The following is an 18,984-nucleotide window of genomic DNA, read 5'->3' on the forward strand; positions in this document are numbered from 1 at the left end:
GGGGAGGAACAACCCCAGGCACCAGGACAGGCTGGGGGCCACCCAGCTGGAAAGCAGCTCTGCGGAAAAGGACCTGGGAGTCCTGATGGACACCAAGTTGAACAGGAATCAGCAGTGTGCCCTTGCCACAAAGAAGACAACTGTATTCTTGGCTGCATTAGGCAAAGTATCACCAGCAGGTCAGGAAAGGTGATCCTTCTGCTCTGATCAGCACCGGTGAGGTCGCACCTGAAGCACTGTGTCCAGTGCTGGGCCTCCCACTACAAGAGGGACATGGACGTATCAGGAGTCCAACAGCAGGCCACCAGGATGATGAAGAGACCTGAGCACATCTCCTACAAGGAGAGGCTGTGAGAGCAGGGAGTGCTCAGCCATGAGAAGAGAAGGCTCGGAGGGGAACTTATCAATGTGTACAAATACCCAAAGGGAAGGCGCGAAGCAGGTGGAGCCAGGCTCTTTCCAGTGGTGCCCAGTGCTAGGACAAGAGGCAATGGGCACAGACTGGCACACAGGAGGCTCCCTGCAAACACCAGGCAGCACTTCTGTGCTGTGTGGGTGACAGAGCTCTGGCACAGGCTGCCCAGAGACGTTGTAGAGTCTGCATCCCTGGAGATCTTCAAAACCCGCTTAGACATGGGCCTAGGTGACCTGCTTTGGGTAGCCCTGGTTGTGTAGGGGCTGGACCAGATGAACCCCGGCCACTGCCACTGTCATTCTGTGATCCTGGAGCAGAGGAGGAAGGCAGAACTGCTGATTTGTCTCCCCAGGATGGTTCCGGGAGCACTGGGGCAGCACCACCACAGGACCCAAACGCCAGGCGTGCCCCAGGGCTGGAGCTTTTATCAGCGGCCTCCCAGGGAAAGCAAAACAAACTGATAAGCAGCACAGCACCGGCTGACAGCAGCCTCCACGCAGCCCTAGAGTTTAACACATACCATGAAAGTGAGAGACTAAGTCAGTGCTGCAACCAGAATTGGCAAGAACCGCTTTATTGGGTATAAATCCAGCTTTATTGGGTACAAATCCGGCTTTATTGGGTACAAATCCGGCCGGGCAGGCTCTAACGTGCCACTGCCTCGAGCCTTCCCAGCCTCATGGCCGGCATTGTGGTGGGTCAGTGCCATCAGCAGCCAAGCACCCACCCCAGTGGGGCGGGGAGAGAGAAAAAAGCTAAAAAGTTGGACAAAAAAAAAGGGAAAAAGAAGGGGAAAAAAGGTGAAGAAGGAGAACACACCCTAAGCCTCAACGCCCAGCCTCCCCCCGCTGACTCCCTTTAACGGGGGGGGGGCGGCGAGCTGTCAATCACCGCTCCCCCTCCGCGCATGCGCGCGGCTCCTTCCCTTTGTCTCCCTCCCTCCCTCGTCACGCGGCGGTGGCTGTTCCTTGATCACGTGCTGGGGGCTGGGGGGAGGGGGCAGATGGCGGCGCCCAGGCGAGCTTCGCGGTGCCGTCGCGGAGCGGTGACGCGGCGGCCGGGCGCGGGGAGGATGGGGCTGGGGCCGTGAGGGAGGCAGAGGAGGGCGGGAGGGCGAGGGTGGGGGTGGCTGCTGCCGCCGCTCCGGACACCTCAGCGGGGGGCGAGGCCTCAGGGGGACGGCGCCGGAGCCCCGCCGGCTGCCTCGGGGCTCGGAGGAGGCGGTAAGGAGGGAGGGGGGGGGCGCAGTGCTCCTGCGGGCCCCTCGCGGCGGCCCTTCCCTTCTCTTCCCTTCCCTTTCCTTCCCTCCCTCAGCTCTTTCCATCCCCGGCCCGCCGTGCCGAGCCCCCTTTGTGCCTGCAGCGGCAAGGATCTCCCCCCCACCCGGGTCCCCCTGCTGAGGTGGGAGCTCAGGGCTGCGGGCCCGGGGCTGCTTCTCTGCAGGGGGCTCCGGCCCTGCAGGCTGGCAGCCCTCAGGAGGCTGCCTCCTCGTCTGCTGCTCTGTGGTAATAAGTAATGGGGTGATGTGGGGTGGAAGGGGCCTTAAAGGTCTTCTAACTCCAGCCCCCTGACGTGGGCAGGGGTGCCACACACCAGAGCTGTTTGGCCAAGGCCCTGTCCAGCCTGGTCTTGAAAGCAGTAAGCTCAGGGAGTCGCGACAACAAGGGCAGTAGTCGGGCAGAAAAACATTTCCTAGTAGTGACAGAGTTGTCAGAAATACTAAAAGGCGGTTGCGAGGGAAACTTACGTAGTGGTAAGGATGACACTCAAGATTGCATAAAAACGTTGAAGATAGCTTCCCCCCCTTTTTTTTAACCTCTTTTTTTTTGTGACTTTCATCTTTTTGGCCGTGTTTATCTTTTCATTTACGTTCCCCGTAAACTGCTTGTTTGTTTTTGTAATTTTCCCTGCAGGCACTATGTAACTGATAAGCAGAAACACGCATAAAATCACACAACTGATAAACCAAAAAACACAGCAAGAAATGACGGTGTAGTACCATTTCAGAAATGGACAAAATTATTATTATTTTTTTTAAAGTTAGACTTAAGGTTGACGATAGGGAAGGGGGTAAATCTGAGTAAAAACATACGTTTTTTCAGTGCCTTCTTTCGGACCTGATTACACTTCTGAAAGCCAAGTGAGTTAATGGAAATTCAGGATGCAAATTTCACATCTGTTTCCAACTTCTGCCATGTGTTTGTTGTCAGTGACATATTTTAGACAGCAGTACGTACTTTAATACGTTTTTTTTTCCCTCCGAAGGTAGTGAAAAAGAAAGTTTCAAGATGAGTAAAAAGCCTCCAAATCGTCCTGGAATCACATTTGAGATTGGTGCTCGTTTGGAGGCACTGGACTATTTACAGAAATGGTATGGAAGACCTTGCACAGTATTTGTTAAGAGAAAAATTATTATATATTGTATATATATATATATATAGTTGTATATTTTAATGCTTAACTAACTCGTGCACCTATTAACTACCTGTTTCACATATGAACTTCATAACTGTCCAGATATTGCTTAGAACTACTAGGCTTTAGGAAAATATTCTTCAGAAATCAAACAAAACTTTTATTTTTTTTTTTGTTGTTGTTTGTTTTAGTTTGTTTTTTGTTCCTCATGCAGCCACGGTAATCATAGAGCATTTCCAGCATAGCGTGGAATGCTGGGGTCGTGCACAAGGTGATCCCATGTGTTAACGTGGCAAACTTCTGTCACTAGAGATTTCCTTTGTTTTAAGTTTGAAGGCATGCAAGTGAATTTTCATGTTCGGTTATTGTACTTCATATAAACTAGAAAAAAAAAACATCCTTAAACAGAGTTCATGGAACAGGTAAAGTATGATTGTATTTGTATTAGTCAGCCAGAGGAATAACGTGCTTAGAACTGAGCCTCTGCACCATCCAGGCATTTTGTAAAAGTCAAGAGTATAAAATGGAAATGTAGGACTCACAATAGTGGGGCAAAGGACCCCACTACACGGCCCGTGTATTGTCAGAGGAGTCATTCTTTTTAAAGACAAATTCTTAGCCAAACTTTACTTAATGCAAGTTTCATGACGTGCTGGCCGTTCTATTTCAGTCTGAAAAAAACTCTGGTCTGGTTAAAGTTAATGACACTGGGAGTTGATACAGAAGTTTTTTGTTAGCTGCTGTTGATGACTGGTTAGTGCTAGGAGATGTGAGAGCCTGTCCCCACTTCTCTGATGAAAAGATTTGGGAGAATTGAGGATTCTCATGTTCATGTAAATATCTGATCCTGCAAACTCGCAAGTATGTGACAGACAGCTCTGTATACTATTTACATGTTTAACCCAACTTTTTTATAGAAAGCGGATAACTACTGTAGTAAATGTTTATTTGTAGGGCTTTAATGACAGCAGAAGCGTTTGTTTTACCTAGCAGTTTTTAAAGGAAAATATAGTTTAAAGAACAGTTCTTAATCCTATTTGTAGCTGTAGAGAGGATTTTCAAATGACTGATTCTTTAACTGAATGCCAAGACCAGAAAACTATCTGAATGGTACTATAAAAACATTGTAACTTTATTAGATCCTTATTCAAAACCTCCTGTGACAAAAGTAACTGGCTAATATAACAAGATAACAAAAGTTAGTATGTAAAAGAGCTTCATCTTGATTATATCAAAGGTAGATTCTGAATATCCACAGCGTATAGTTTGTATCAGATCTGTCCAGCTCTTCCACAAGAGAGGGTTGCAAGTCAGTTCTGGAGTAGTTTTGTGCATGGTTTGCATGGCCGTGTGGCAGACCTGTGGCAAACAGCTGAGTGCTTGCTATTTTCAGGCAGAGTAGGATTTATTCTGAACTTTCTAGGAACTGATTTGCCATCTGGACCAGTAGGTAGGCAGGCCAAGTTTTGTGTGTGTGTGTAAACATCTGTGATGCCATGGGAGCAGGAAGTTAATATTAATTTTTTTGCAGTTACAGTAGCAATTAAAACAGGGCTCTTTGTCAACTGAAATAATATTCACGCACATAACCAAAGAGCTTGTTAGAGAAGGCTTACTGTCATGTTGTTATTAGGGTGACACACTCTTAGCTGTTTAACTGTTGCATAAGGGGGTGGTGGATGTTTTTTAGATCCTTTCTATATATAAGCTGTATGCAGTCCCCTCATCTGCATGCAGAAATAGAACATACTCCAAAGAAAACAAAGTTGCTTGGCTTATATGAAATCATTGTTTTTTTTTGTTTTTTTTTTAACAAAGCAAAAAACGAAGAGCAGTAATATAGCTTAGCTCCTTCTTCTTTGTACAAGCAGCAAAGAGAAAAATACTTGCTAAAAAATAGCTTATAAAAGGGGTTTCATTTTTTTCATTTTTCTGAAAGCCTTCTGTCATAGAAAGACCTGATGTTCATAAAATAATAAATTTTAAACGTTAATTAAGAAATGCCTGTAGAGGAGCAGAGTTAGTAAAGTTTTGCTGTATGAATTTTGCTTTCTGAGACACTTCTGCAGGTTGTAAATTTTAGGAGTTGTTGAAATTTACCTGATGAAATCCAGCGTTCTGCTTGAATTCCTTAAATTTTGGAGATGATACTGTGTACCGGGACTACTTATTGCTTGGGAAAAAAAAATACCTTTAAATGAGACAGTGTTTGTGTCACCAATATCATTTGGCATACGCAAGTACCGAGCAGGGGAAAGCATGGAAAAAAATCAGCAAAGGCAGCCTGTCAGTGAGCATGTTTTTGGTGGTGTTTTGCTTTATTTTGGAGGTAACTGTGGTTGCTTCCTTAGAAACTGAAAAACACAGTATGCCATTGCAAGGGAGGTCACCTGAGATAATGAATTTGTACCACTTGTTAAATTTGGATTTGCTAAAAGCAAGCTCTGAAATGCAGCTTTAAACAAAATCCACGTGAACATCTGTCGGCAAGTAGTAAGTGAGGTGGAATTGACTGTCATTAGAAAATTGTTAGATAGATGAAAGCTAATTAGGGACATGGAAGATAAGGCCTGTGAGGAACATGGGCATGCTCAGCTTGGAGAATAGAAGGCTTCAGGAGACCCACACCAGCCTTTCTGTAGCTACACAGATGACCAAGAAGCAGATGGTGAGAAGACAAGAGACAACTCTCATTTCAAGTTTCAGCCTAGGTACAAGGAAATATTTTTCTCCCACGAGGGCATTCAGGCAGTGGAACAAAGAGTCCAAAGAGTCTGTGGAGTCTCCAGCAGTGGAGGTTTTCAAGGCTGGATAAAGCTCTGGGCAACGTGCTGGGATCCCGTAGCTCACCCTGCCTCAAGTGGGTGGTTGGATTGGAGACTTCTGAGGTTCCTTACATCTTGAATTATCCTACAAACCCATATTAATAGTGACACATGGGCAAGTGCTCTTCAACTCTCACGGCCAAGACAAATGGAACAGCAGTAAAGCTGTCGCTCTGTTGTGTTCCCACCTGTGAGAATGGTTCTTAAGCTGTCAGTCCCGTGAGTAGTACACAGTATGTGTAAAGTTGACGTATTTAAAGACAGATCTTGTGAATTCTGTTGCTCCAGCTCTTTACTGATTGTCCTGTAAGTGCCAGGTATTGCTTTGAAACAGTTATTTTTCTGAGACCGTAATTTCCATTAATTATGTGTAAAAATCTAAGCTGTAAAGAAGGTGGTATAGGAACGTGGCCCTTACAGCAGATCTGGAATGCGAACAGCTCACCAAGATAGGCCAGTTATCAGAATAACAGCAATCTGACTCAGTATGTTTCATTATTTCTTTTATTTTTACTTTCCTTTATTTTCTTCCCCCAGTATGAAAGTCTTTACCTGCAAGGCTTTGAGAAATCTTATTTTTCAGTCCTTGCTTTGGATTTCAGTTGACTGGGACACCTGAAAGGTTGGTTATTTGAAAGGACTGAAGGCTCTGCTTTGTATTGTCATAACGTAGGCTAGAAGCTGGGGAGGTAGAAGTAGGCTTTGCAGACTTTTCAGATGCAGGAAGACTATTTGTGGAGAGGTCAGAATGGAGCACATTTGCTATTTTATCCTCGATGAGGCAGAAGGAAACACTTTTTATACCATTATTGTGAAGGCAGGAAGTATCTGTCTGTTTCTAGACTTTCTCTAAGTAATTTAACTTAGGCAAATTACACAGTATTTTTGCATCCATATTTACGGTACGGAATAACAGTTTTCTCACCTTGCAGGGTAATTCGCTGCTTGTTGGTCACTTTTGAAGGGTCAAAAGGAAGATGATAGAAAAATGAAAGCAGTTGTCCTTGTGGCCATTGGTGCGTTGGGTGGATTGGAAAAAATGAGAATTTTTATACCGTCAGGAAATGAAAGCTGGGAGTCTTCCCAACATTTTTTCATGTTTGAATGTTGGAGTTTCTCTCCCGTGCTTCGTAATGTAAATTTTGTAAGCCATATAATTTTTACAGCTTTACAGAAATATTAGGTAATTCCTGCAAGGTGGAATCTGTGGAACCTGAGCCTGGAGAACATGCAATATATAAACTGTGCGGAGGTCGTTAGCTGACAATGGTTTTCCTGCTCTGTCTTTGAAAAATGAGAACAAATATAAGTGGATGAAATTTTATTCAGGCTTATGAAATGCTACTTCCAGCATGCTTGCATGCTATTTAAAAAAAAAACAACTAACAAGCCTTGCAAGTGGTTATTCCTTACCATAAGAACAACGCTTTCATTAATGAGCTGGAGTGTGGTGGTGTTTTTTCTGTAAAAATAAAGACCACTTTCTCAATATTTTAAAGTGTATTTTGCAGTTCAATTGCACTCTTACAGTTTGTTCTGGATGAATTTTGGCAAGTCTGCCCTTTATATCAAATTCATTCTGATCCCTCGGTGTGGAGTACTTGCTTTAAAAACCTGGTATTGAAAATGTTGCTGCCATTTTATCTCTTACGGGCAGGAAGCACATACTGGCCTTTGAAACAGTTATATAATTTGGGAATATTTTTTTTTTCATTAAAAGTACAAAAGCTGTAACACCAGAAGACTGTTTCTGTGCAACTTAAAACTTGCAATAGTAAATTTTGTAATACATATGTTCTTTTTTTTTTTTTCCACTATGGGATCAGCATTGTGAAATACTACTGTTTATGCACGTGTGGCACGTTGTGTGGCTAAATTTAGTGAATATCGAGGATAGTGTCTTGTTGCTAAATCCATACAAAGTTATTTTTGGTTTGCCTAATGACCAATCATACATAACCTGAGTAGTTCAGAGATTTGCTAAAGCTTCCATCTCTGAGGGCTGGAGTTTAATGCAAGTTTTGGATTTATTCAGGTTGAAACCACTAATTGTGGCCAGCAGGGTGAGGGGGGATTCTCCTCCTGTACTCTGCTCTTATGAGACCCCACCTGGAGCCCTGCACTCAGCTGTGGGGCTTCCAGCACCAGAAGGACATGGACTTACTAGAATGAGTCCAGAGCACAAGGATGCTCAAAGGGCTGGATCACCTCTCCTGCGAAGACAGGCTGAGGTAGTTGGGGTTGTTCGGCCTGGAAAAGAGAAGGCTCCGGGGAGACCTCATAAAAACCTTCCAGTGCCTAAAGGGGGCCTACACAAAAGCTGGAGAGGGACTCTTTGTCAGGGGGTGTAGTGATAGGACAAGGGGGAATGGCTTTAAACTGAAAGAGGGGAGATTTAGATTATATATATAAGGAGGAAATTCTTCACTCAGAGGGTGGTGAGGCACTGGCACAGGCTGCCCAGCGAAGCTGTGGATGCCCCGTCTCTGGAGGTGTTCAAGGCCAGGCTGGATGGGGCTTTGGGCAACCTGGTCTGGTGGGAGGTGTCCCTGCCCATGGCAGGGGGTTGGAACTAGATGGGCTTGAAGGTCCCTTCCAACCCAAACCATTTTATGATCCTATGGTCTTAGCATACGTTGAAGAAGAATAAATTATTGTAATAAAGTCACCATGTGATAGTATGATTATTAGGCGTTTCAGCTATGTAAAACCAGTATTGTGGACTTAGGTGCAACGCTGAGTTTTTAAGAAGTCTTTGTTAGGAAAAATTGTATTTCTTAAAGATGAACCGACCTGGTGCTGGATTTCCTATGCTGAGTGATCTCTAATGAGACTTTATATTTTGCATCCTTTCTTTTATTAACTGATGGTAGCTTTGCTTTCTTTTATTTCTCTTTTACCTCCATGTCCCTCCAATATATTAACGATTTGATGCTTGGCTTGCTGATTTTTCCTTAAAACTGTCTTCAGTCTTATATATTTGTCTCTAAGCTATATTCTGTGTTTTGCTTCCTCCCTCATACTCAGTTTCCTCTTTCCAGGACAGTATACAATATTATGCTTGTTTATCCTCTCAGTTTTCATCTGCTCATGGTCTGCTCACAGTGCTTGGAGTGACAATTTTACTGCTGATGACCAGTTAAAACTTAGTGGCCATACAAAAAATACAGCAATAGAGCTGCTGTAGCACAGTGCCATAATGGAAGTGTTACTGTGCAGATGCCTAGAAAAAGGAGAATTCTGACTTTTGGTCCCTGAATTTCATAAAATAACCACAGTTTTGCATCCCCTTCTTGCTGGCATTTGGTAAACATGAGATTTTGGATTGTAGAGAGAGAGTGCCAATGTTATGTCTGCTGTGTCACTGCTGCGGCTTGTGTGCTTCAGCTCTGGTCTTTGATCCTTACAAAGGGAGCTCCCTGTCCTCTTTTCCAGGGTTTTTCCTTCCTTCAGTCTATTAAATACTTCCTATATAATCTTTTACTTCTATGCTTAACTCTTTCAGGTAACATTGTTACTCATTTGTTTCTTGTGGTAACTATAAATTGACTTAACAAAATTACAGAGCCAGGCTCTTTCCAGGGGTGCCCAGTGGCAGGACAAGAAGCAATGGGCACAAACTGGCGCACAGGAGGCTCCCTGCAAACACCAGGCAGCAATTCTGTGTTCTGTGGGTGATGGAGTGCTGGCACAGGCTGCCCAGAGAGGTTGTGAGGTCTCCTTCTTGGAGATCTTCGGGAGAGGAAAGTATAATCAGAATCAAGGCTTAAGGAAGCTGTCTTATGGCTGGCTTTGAATATGGCTTCAAGAAGAGAAAAGTTAAACCAGAATACCAGTTTACCATAATGAAGTTCCTTAAATCCTGATGGCATTCTATTTTGACCTATGGATTTTGCTTTCTGCTTTGATAAAATGTGTTTCCAGTTTCACTGCTCTTTTTTGATTGCTGTCAACCAACCTACTTCATAGGTGAAAGGAGGCTGATCACATTGCTCCTCTGAAAGAAGTCCACTGGAATTCTTTTCTTATCAGGGAAAAGATTTATGTTAGTGGGGTGGGAAATGAGTCTGAAGCTTAAAGCTAAGGTCTTGTGTGTTGTGTGGTGTTTTTTTTTTGTTGTTGTTGGTTTTTTTTTTTAGCAGAACTAAGTTAGGAGCTTGGAGAAATTGCTCTGAAAATATTTTGCATTTCTGAAATGTGTGGATGAGACAGATGCAACAAGATGTTTGACAGTCCATGCATTCTGATCTGAGAGTAAGATGTAGCTGAAGCAGTTGCAGTGATAACCTAGAAAATCAGTTTTCTTCTTTCTGCACCTTTGAGAAGTTTAGATGTTGGGAAGCTCTATGTATCGGTGCAGCTGAGAAAGTAGGACTGGAGAAATGAGTAGTCTGAAGGAGCAAATTGAGTTTGACACGCTTTAACTGCCCTTTTCATTGTAGTTACCAGGAAAGAAGGAAAGTCTGGACTTCCTGAAAATGTCTATATTTTAATTGGAACATAGTGTTAAACATTCCTTTATCAGCATCCTTAGTATTTAGGAGAGAAAATATTTGAAATGGAAAATGTTGACAGGGTTCCTGTATCTGTCAGATGCATTTCCGGCTAATGGAATGTGCAGTAGCACTGGAAATTGGCTGCTCAAGCTCTGCCCTTTTATTATTGCTCAACAGCAGCATTTTGTTTGGAAAAACAGGTTGCATCCTAATGAAATGGAAGGCAGCTGTCCTTTTGCTGTGGCCTTGCTTTTCAATGCATTTTTTATTACCTTTAGGCCATCCATAACTTCCTCTATTCTACTGTTATATTTGCTGTTTGAACACAAATTGTTTCTCGTTTTGTTGTGGTACCCAGAATATAAATTCAGGAGAAAAAATGATAAACTAATTCATTTTTTTCAGCAGATTCTTTGCACTTCTGAATCTTTTTCAATATTCTTAAGGGTGGGAGGATCTGAATTCTGCCTCATTCCAGTTTCTCAGCATTTCACAGTGGAAGTAAGGGAATCTAATGATTTTTGATGAGGAAAATGTGATAAAAGTTTGTGACTTGCTGCCCTACTACAGCTTTATTAAATAAATCACTTTAGTGAAACAGAAATGGACAGAATGGTAGTTGTTGAAGTTAGAGAAATTTGCCATTTTTTTCCTTATATGTAATCTCAAATGTTATGGTTCCTAAATTGCAAGGATTTTAGAATCCAGGTTGCATCTTTGCCATGCCCCAAATTAGAAGCTTAAGACTTGCTTCTCAGCTCTGGTAAGTTCTGCTGAGCACATACCATCTTTGCTGAAAGTAAGATCCATACGTCAACTGACATTGTAATTCATGTGCAGTTGCAGAGAGATGACTTCTGAAACATAATTGATGTGAATCAAATTTAGTGGCAGCAATTGCTGAAGCTGATCCACAAATTAATAAGTAGCTTACATTAGAGAAGAATGCTCTGACCTCTGGGTTTGATAAGTTCCTCAGATTTGTCTGAAATCAGATAGTTTAACGAAGCACTTCATATGTTAAAAGCAATGCATGTACTCTTCAAACAATTTTATGTTCTACCTATCCCCAAGTTAACAAAAACTGTTACAGTCATTTGCTTCAAATAAACACAGGTTTTAAAATTGTTAACACACAAACGGCTAATGCCCACTTCAGGCAGTCTTGGTGTGGGTGCTCAGGTTTACATCTGTGTATAATCACCTGTGGTAAAGCTGATGACATCACTAATGTGTATAGATGACTCTTAAACTGATAGTAGGATGGCATGGAGCTTAGTATCTTAATCTTTTTCAGGCTTGGAGATTTCCCAGTGCAAGGTGTTAGTATAACTTCTTGAATGGTCACGTAAGCACTATTATATGCAAAATGAAAAAAAAAAAAAAACAGAGGAAAACAAAACAAAACAACAACCAAACCTGGAAAAAAACTTCTGAATTTACCAGTGTATGTTTGTTGTTCAAGGTATCCATCTCGTATAGAGAAGATAGATTATGAGGAGGGGAAGATGTTGGTCCATTTTGAACGTTGGAGTCATCGCTACGATGAGTGGATTTACTGGGACAGCAACAGGTTGCGACCCTTGGAGCGACCGGCATTAAGGAAAGAAGGGCTGAAAGATGATGAAGAATTTGTTGTAAGTGGCACGTGTATTTTGGTTTTGACTCATTTTGGTAAGCTGTCCGACTTGATTTCCTGCATTAAATCTATCATGTAATGTTTAAGACTTTTTTGGAAAAAATCTAAAGGTTCAAAATATTAATAACAACATTTGTTTAAAATAGGATTTTAAACCTGGAGAAGAAGTCCTAGCTCGTTGGACAGACTGTCGATATTACCCAGCAAAGATTGAAGCAATTAATAAAGAGGGTATGTATTCGTTTGTGGTCTATTGGTAAAGACTGTTTGCGTATGCTATGCTACTGCTGTGGTCACCTTAAACAGAAAACAACAAAAGGGCATGCATGTGAAGTTTTCCTCACTGCCTCAATATTCTGGTGAAAATATTTCTGTTCTGTCAAATGTAATATGTTCATCTTTTATCTAGCTGAGATTAAAATATTGAATTTTATCCTGGAAGATAAAATGTTCAATGTTTACTCAGTGCTGGGCAGAGCATTCTTTACACGGTGTTATAAATACCAGCACTTGGTGCTGGTTTGGGTTACTCTTGATAGATTTAAATTTTCTTAATTGTTTCAGGAAATGGTCTTTTTGAAGTTCTACTGATGGAGTAGAAATAATGAGAATCGGGAAGTAGAACAAATTAATTTAGACGCAGTACTTCTTAATGGGGTAATATCTCTAGTGAACATAAGTAAAAGTCAGATGAGGATTTGATTGTGAATTGAAAATTGAATTTTTCTTCAGTGTGGCAACTTGAATATTACCTGATTGTTTCAATGAATTATGAGCAAAAGTGTTGTTAGCATAAACGTGGTTGAAAGTGTCGAAGTGGACGAGTGTCAACGTAAAAGCAGGGTTTCATTGGGCTTGTCTCTTATTTTTCTTAAAGTTCTTGATTAAGCATGTAGATAACATTTAGTTACTTTTTTCATATGGCCTGCAAAGTATTCTGATAAAGCTTTCATAGTAATGAGTTGTCTGTTTCTCAACTACTCATGATGCTTCCATCAATCCTCTTCTAGGAACATTCACAGTACAGTTCTACGATGGTGTTATTCGGTGTCTTAAGAGGATGCATATCAAATCTATGCCAGAGGATGCCAAAGGGCAGGTAAGAATATTAGGCATCTTTTTGTTAGGTTTTATAGTGATTTTTGTATCTTGAGATCGTAAGAGTGTTCTCTAGCACAACAAGTTTTAGATTAATATTTATTCTAGGGCCTGTACTGTCTTGCTTCACCATTTTTATGGATGATATATCAGAGTGTGCTGCTCACATAGTCGTGCCTTTATCTGATATGTCTACCTGCTGTACACTCTGTTGCTGACTAATCTGTTCCCAGAGTTTTGTCTTGCATGGTTTACAAAAGCAGGGACGTCCAGAGACATTTTCCTTTGATATCTTGTGGCCTTTCAGGAAAAAGCTTTTACTTGTCAGTAGTTTGTGCTGGTGATTTATTTTAATTATTTTTTTACTCTCTTGGTTGCTACAGTGGTAGACTTCTGCCCACGTGTTCTTATTAACATGACTGCTTAGTGCTTTTTTTCCCCTGTATCAAAACGTTTGGGGGTTCAAACAGATAAATATTTCTCTGTCTCTGAACAGTGCCCTGTCACTGTTGAAGTAGAGATGCTGAGCAGAAGTGAAGGCTGTGAAGCAAAGGATATGATTGAGAAACTAGGCATATCTTTACTCATAAAAGCAAAACAGCATCAAAAACTGATACGTGCTTTCAGTGGAAATGCTATTGGGTTTATCTTGTGTTCTCATCCTTAATGAGAAATTACTCCACTGAAACTAGTTGAGATAAGAAATGTAGAAAGGTTGAATACTTGCTCCCAATTTTCTTCAGAATATAACTTTTAACCTGAGGAACAAAATTCAGTATTTTATAATTACAATTGTAACTGTGTTTTGCTCACCTGATAAAGGCAGATGGATAATATAATTGGCCTGAAAACTATGTTTCTGGCCTACGTGTTGCAGGTGGATGTATACTTGAGTTGATCATCTCTACACAGAATATTGTAACATTGTGCAGGCAAAACTTGCACTATTTAAACTACTTTTCCTTAAAGAGATTAAACTGAAATCCACGGTCACGCTACCACTGGTTTCTTGCTGTTTCTTGTTGCAATAACTACTGAAGCTGTGTGTAAATATTAAAAAATAAATAAATTGTTTTCAGTATGATAGTAAGTTAGGAAGCTAGAGTATTCTTTTTTCCTTCATAAAAAGGCAAACTTTGGGTAACGTGGTTGTGACTGAACTAAAACAGTCCTTTGACAGTGATCAAGTCCTTTACTCGATCCTGCACTTTATCCTAGGAGCCATGTCTAGTCCCAGGTTACTACCACTAGGCATTTTCAGCTTTAAAAAAAATTAAAATCAGTTTCTTACAGATGCTGATTAGCAACCACTTTGATGTCCAGACATGCTTAGTGTCAGTCCAGCTTATCTATTATCTCTAATTTTGCATAATGATTGAGAGTTATGGTGTCAGTCTCATGCATCTCAGTAGTAGGTAGCTTCAGTGAGGTCTTCAGAAAGAATAAGTAAGCTAAACTTAGACTTCTTAAGAAGGATTAAGAATTTTTAAGGCTATCTTGAAGTAAGAACAACACAAGCAAGCTTTCTGTACTGCTAGTTGATTCTAGTTCTATTACTATATTCTGCAAAATTCAAGGTAGGCATGAAGCTGTAGCTTATGAAGGCAAAAGTAACTTTCTGCAACATCAATTTTCATGATTATGCTATGATAAAAACGTTTCTTACATGATATTTTTGTGGTATTTGAGAAGATAAATGTGATCTAAGTTCTTTTAAATTCAATAATCTGAAACCGAGTCTTGTCTAGGCTTAGAACTCGAATCCTTTTGATTTTATGCATTACATATTTTTTTTTGATGACGTTTACTGGAAATGATTTAGGTTTAAAAGAAGAAAAAAGATTTTGATTTGGAACATAGTGGAGTTGGCAGATGCAACGCTTCATGCTTAATGTAAACCTATGGCTTTTTTTTGTCTTTTTCCAAAGGAAAAAATAATCTCAGGAGATGAATTTATGCTTAAGATACTACTTACGATGTAGCATGTGAGCAAGTTTAGCAAATGTAATATCCATTTGGAATGCATTTGCTAAGCGTGCAGAATTTGGATTAGGTGGAAGAAAAGAGATAGGGACTAGCCAATTCTTTGCAAATGAATATTCATGGTATAACGTACTTATAAGAAGATATTAAAGATCCATTTTTATGGGACTATTACTATTAAATATTTTTGTTCTTTGTCTAACTAGAAGTGTGTGACTGAACAGAACCAGAACAGGAACAGTGGTTATCCTCTTCAGAGGCAAATGCCTGTGCCGAGCACACTTATTCTGTCAGTAATTTTAAGTGTGTTGGTGCCAATAGCAGTATACGATTTTCAAAAGTGAGAAACGTAGTTTTATTTGAGCTTAGCATGTCTTAAAGTAAGAGACTGTAAACACTAATGCTCATGTGCCATTTTTAAGCTATAGTAGATGTTTGTGTTTTATAAGACTTAGCTGTGAGGCTGGAAAGCCAACGTTTTCAAAGAAGAGTGGAAAATATTTGTATAGTTCCGTGCAATGAGACCGTAGGTTAGGTTGTTCAGTAGAGAAGCTCAAATTTATTGAAATCACGCAGAAATGTGGATAAAGTAGTACAGAGAAAATAAAAAGAAAAAGATGGGGATATTAAGACTGCCCTTGTTAGAGCACATATAAAGTATTCGGATAACTTACTTTTTCTGTTTCATGTTTTTTGTTTTATCTTTGATGTAATTAGGCGCGCGAGAGGGAGCAGATAGCGCCGGAGCTGAGATTAGTGACGGAAATCGAACCAAAAGAAGTGAGTTTTGAGGAGGGTTTTGAAGGAGAGGGAGGGGACTTGGCACGCAGGAAGAGGAAGCTGAGGAAAAAGCATGGATTTGCAATTGGGACAGAGGAAAAAAGAAGATATGACAGGAGACAATGTGAGCCAAGATCTAGGTGGGGCAGACCCTTTAGAATCTGAAAGGTGAGGGTAAGGAATGCAGTCTTTGGAATCAGCCAGTCAATAGGTTGATGGTGTTTTATGTATGTGTATGTATGAATGTGTGGCAGTTGGGAATCATGGCATGTCAGGAGAGGGAAAACAGCTGAATTTGTAGGACTGTGGAGAAGGCTACACCCAGGCTGTAGGTAGGTGAAGAGAGAATGATGTATGTGAGTTGTTACTGGCACAAGGGTTGGATTTTAGAGGTGATAGTGTTTTTGAATTCCCACTTTTGCAGGTTTGAGATTATGAAAGGGAATACTTTAAAATGCAAGCATTCTAGCCAATTAATGTGCAAGGCTGTTGGGTAATCTCTACTAACGTATTTCTTGATTGTGCGATTTCCTGTGCTTTGATTCAGTGAATCTAATTAGTATAATGACAGTTTTTCTCATTAGTGATAAAGTACTGATTTTTCTTCTAACTACAGTGTCCCGTTACTTCTCTCCTGCAGTTGTCTCAGCTTACTTGAAAGATGAATCTTAGAACTAAAAAAAAAAAAAAGGAAATATAACTTTTTAAAAAATATATGTAAGTGAAAAGCATTCACTTGAATGAGATAGCATGGGAAAGGGGAAATCAGGCTGGATGGATGGTGCAGTTACAAAACCATAGCCAGTAAAGTGACAAAATCAGGACACCAGGGACAAGTATAAAACACTCCTCTTGGGAGGAGCTTGTTTATTCATTTATAACGTATTCTTATTTGGATCCTTGGCTTCGTGTATAACGGAGTGCACCAGGAGCAAGTCCTGCTATTAACATTTGGTGACTAGCATGTGATATCTGTGGTACGTGATGTTCTGCTCTTGTGATTGACAGATTAGTTGCTTTACGACAGCCTTGAGGCAGATTTCAGAATGCACTCTGCTTTAGGCTCTCACTGTTTTTTTCTCTTAAAAAGTCTGAGAGAGATCCTGCTTCAAGATGTTTGTAATTACTGTGGTCTTCAAAAGAAGTAGTCACCTTAGCATGTCAGGTGTTTAGGTAGTCCTAACAGGTGCAGCTCAGCTGAAGTTCAAGGATAAAAACAAAACAAAACAAACAAACAAACAAAAAAACAGGAATTACCTGTGTCACTTCAGTGCTTATGTTTACTGCAGAGCCAGAATAAAAAACGAACCCACTGAGCTTCAGCCAACTGTGAATCACAAAATCGAGGTTGGAGGGGATCTCTTGAGATCACCTTTTCCACTTCCCCTTTCAAGGTTCCCTTCACTGAGTTTAATCTTAAAATATTAACCTATAAAACATATTTATCACCACAACTAATATCTCTCTGCTGTGGCTTCTGAATGTTTAACCTTTGTTTGTTTCATAGTTGTGTCCTGCCACCCTTTGTACACTCTATGTCTTAAGGAAAGTAACCGAACAATGAAATAAAAAACAAAAGCCCTTTCTGTGGCACTAGAACAGCTACCATTAAAACAGGTTACTTAGCCAGTGTGGTCCTTGAAGCTTGAAATCTTCTTTGGAAAGTTTCTGATTTCAGGGTGCTTTAGCTTGACTGGAAATGAAAAGACTGCTTAGAAGATATTTTCATACACTTTAATTGTAAGATCCACGCCCCAACCATTTTACTGATCCTCTTCATCCCTTGGCCAGAGTACAGTGTAAGACTCTCAGGTCTTCTAACTCCTCACCAGCACAAATAGCTCAATCCCTTTTTTGTCCCGCTGGATGGGCAAGGCTCTGGATGGACTGGAGCTAATGTGTGTGCTCTTTTTGCCTGGCCAAAAAAGAGGTATGTGTGTCTTTGATTGAGTACGCAGCTGGCATTTAAGAGACTCTCTTTGTGGCTGGCATGTCACCAAATGGCTTTGGTAGCTGCCTGTTTTTTGCAAGCATTGCTAAAGTGCTTCCAAATTATTCTGCCACTAGCTAGATTGAGTGTATGCATCTTGCATTGGCAGTTCGGATGTGGAAGACTATTTTAGAGGCATCGAAGCTCCTGGCATTTAGGTGCATAGCTTGACACGATACATAACATGCAATGACATAAACATACTGAGTTATGGAAAAGGAAGAACATAACACAAGCAAAATTAATGCTTTTTGTAATTTGTGTTATGCTCTCGTACATCAAAGAAGGCAAAGAAACCTCAGTAGAACAGAAAAGTTGTGTTGAAACAAAACTGATTTACAAAAGTTAAGATGCTTCGGGTGCCTCATATGTTAACATAACAAGGAAACGTTCCAGAACAAAATACGGTTAATTTAAAGTTGGAAGAAAACTTTTACTATTTGTAAAACTCATGGGGATAAAAGACAAAAAATCCTTATTTTTTAAATATTTGTCAGTGCAAATCTGAAAATGCTCTTGTAGCAATGTAGTAAATCATTAACGTTCAAACCACATTCATATGCGTAATTCTTACTGGTGGAGGATGAACATTGTTATTGGTTTTATTTCACACGTCATTTCTGCATGTGAACTCTATACCTCAATGTTAAAATATTTGAAGGAGTACTCTCTCAATAAAGATCAACACAAAATTTTTACAGTCAGATTGATCCGTGACACTCAGGAGGCACAGGACAGGAGTCTGATCACTTCAAACTAATGGAAAGAGCTGCCTGGGCCTTGGAGGTTCTCTCCTTTGACTATAGGGTAACGACTTCGTATACATGCTGGAAAGTAGATGAATTTGGACTGCAACTTCTGCTGTTCACTCGTTGAATGTTTGTATATGGTCAGATAAGACATCATCCAAAATCATACTTTATTACCTTTAGAAATGGATTCTAAAATTCAGTTGTGTTATAGAGCACTTCACTGAAATTACTGAATGAAACTTGTAATACAAAAAGAATGCTGTCCACAGCTACTCTGGAAATGCCGATACTATTAGAAAAGACTTGTCCTTGCTTTATCAGTGTAATTCAAGAAGAGCTCTGTCCAGTTGTGGAGCTCGCTGGACTATGATTTGAGTTGATTTTAGTTTTGAATAACAAAACAAAAAAAAAAAGAGCAACAATGGAATTGGTATATTTCATTCCTAGAGGTATTAGAAAAAGGTCAGTGTTTTGAGTGTAGGAGCTCCTGGGTTTCTAGAGCTATGATACACAAAATAGGTAGCAGAGAATGCCGGCAGCCAGAATCTCTATGCAATGTTCTTTTGAAGGTATTTTGCTTTTTATACTTCA

The 18,984-nt window shown here is 40.6% G+C and overlaps 1 protein-coding gene across 9 annotated transcripts in view; it reads left to right on the forward strand.

Annotated features, from left to right (window-relative positions):
• Nucleotides 1–1,466: 1,466 nt before the first annotated feature.
• PHF20L1 (PHD finger protein 20 like 1) overlaps nucleotides 1,467–18,984 on the forward strand; it is a 59,188-nt gene continuing 41,670 nt past the window's right edge. For 2 of the 9 annotated variants that reach the window (XM_035316908.1, XM_035316910.1), the window contains exons 1-6: nucleotides 1,467–1,638; nucleotides 2,681–2,786; nucleotides 11,617–11,788; nucleotides 11,937–12,021; nucleotides 12,801–12,889; nucleotides 15,589–15,651. In XM_035316908.1, coding sequence (XP_035172799.1) covers nucleotides 2,704–2,786; nucleotides 11,617–11,788; nucleotides 11,937–12,021; nucleotides 12,801–12,889; nucleotides 15,589–15,651 — 492 coding nt within the window. In that variant the 5' untranslated portion in view covers nucleotides 1,467–1,638; nucleotides 2,681–2,703. Of the gene's footprint in view, nucleotides 1,639–2,015; nucleotides 2,169–2,680; nucleotides 2,787–11,616; nucleotides 11,789–11,936; nucleotides 12,022–12,800; nucleotides 12,890–15,588; nucleotides 15,652–18,984 lie in introns of those variants that run through there. The other 7 variants (XM_035316912.1, XM_035316913.1, XM_035316914.1 and 4 more) reach the window with 7 other exon arrangements.

This window comes from Oxyura jamaicensis, chromosome 2, assembly GCF_011077185.1.
Source record: "Oxyura jamaicensis isolate SHBP4307 breed ruddy duck chromosome 2, BPBGC_Ojam_1.0, whole genome shotgun sequence".
NCBI lineage: Eukaryota > Metazoa > Chordata > Aves > Anseriformes > Anatidae > Oxyura > Oxyura jamaicensis.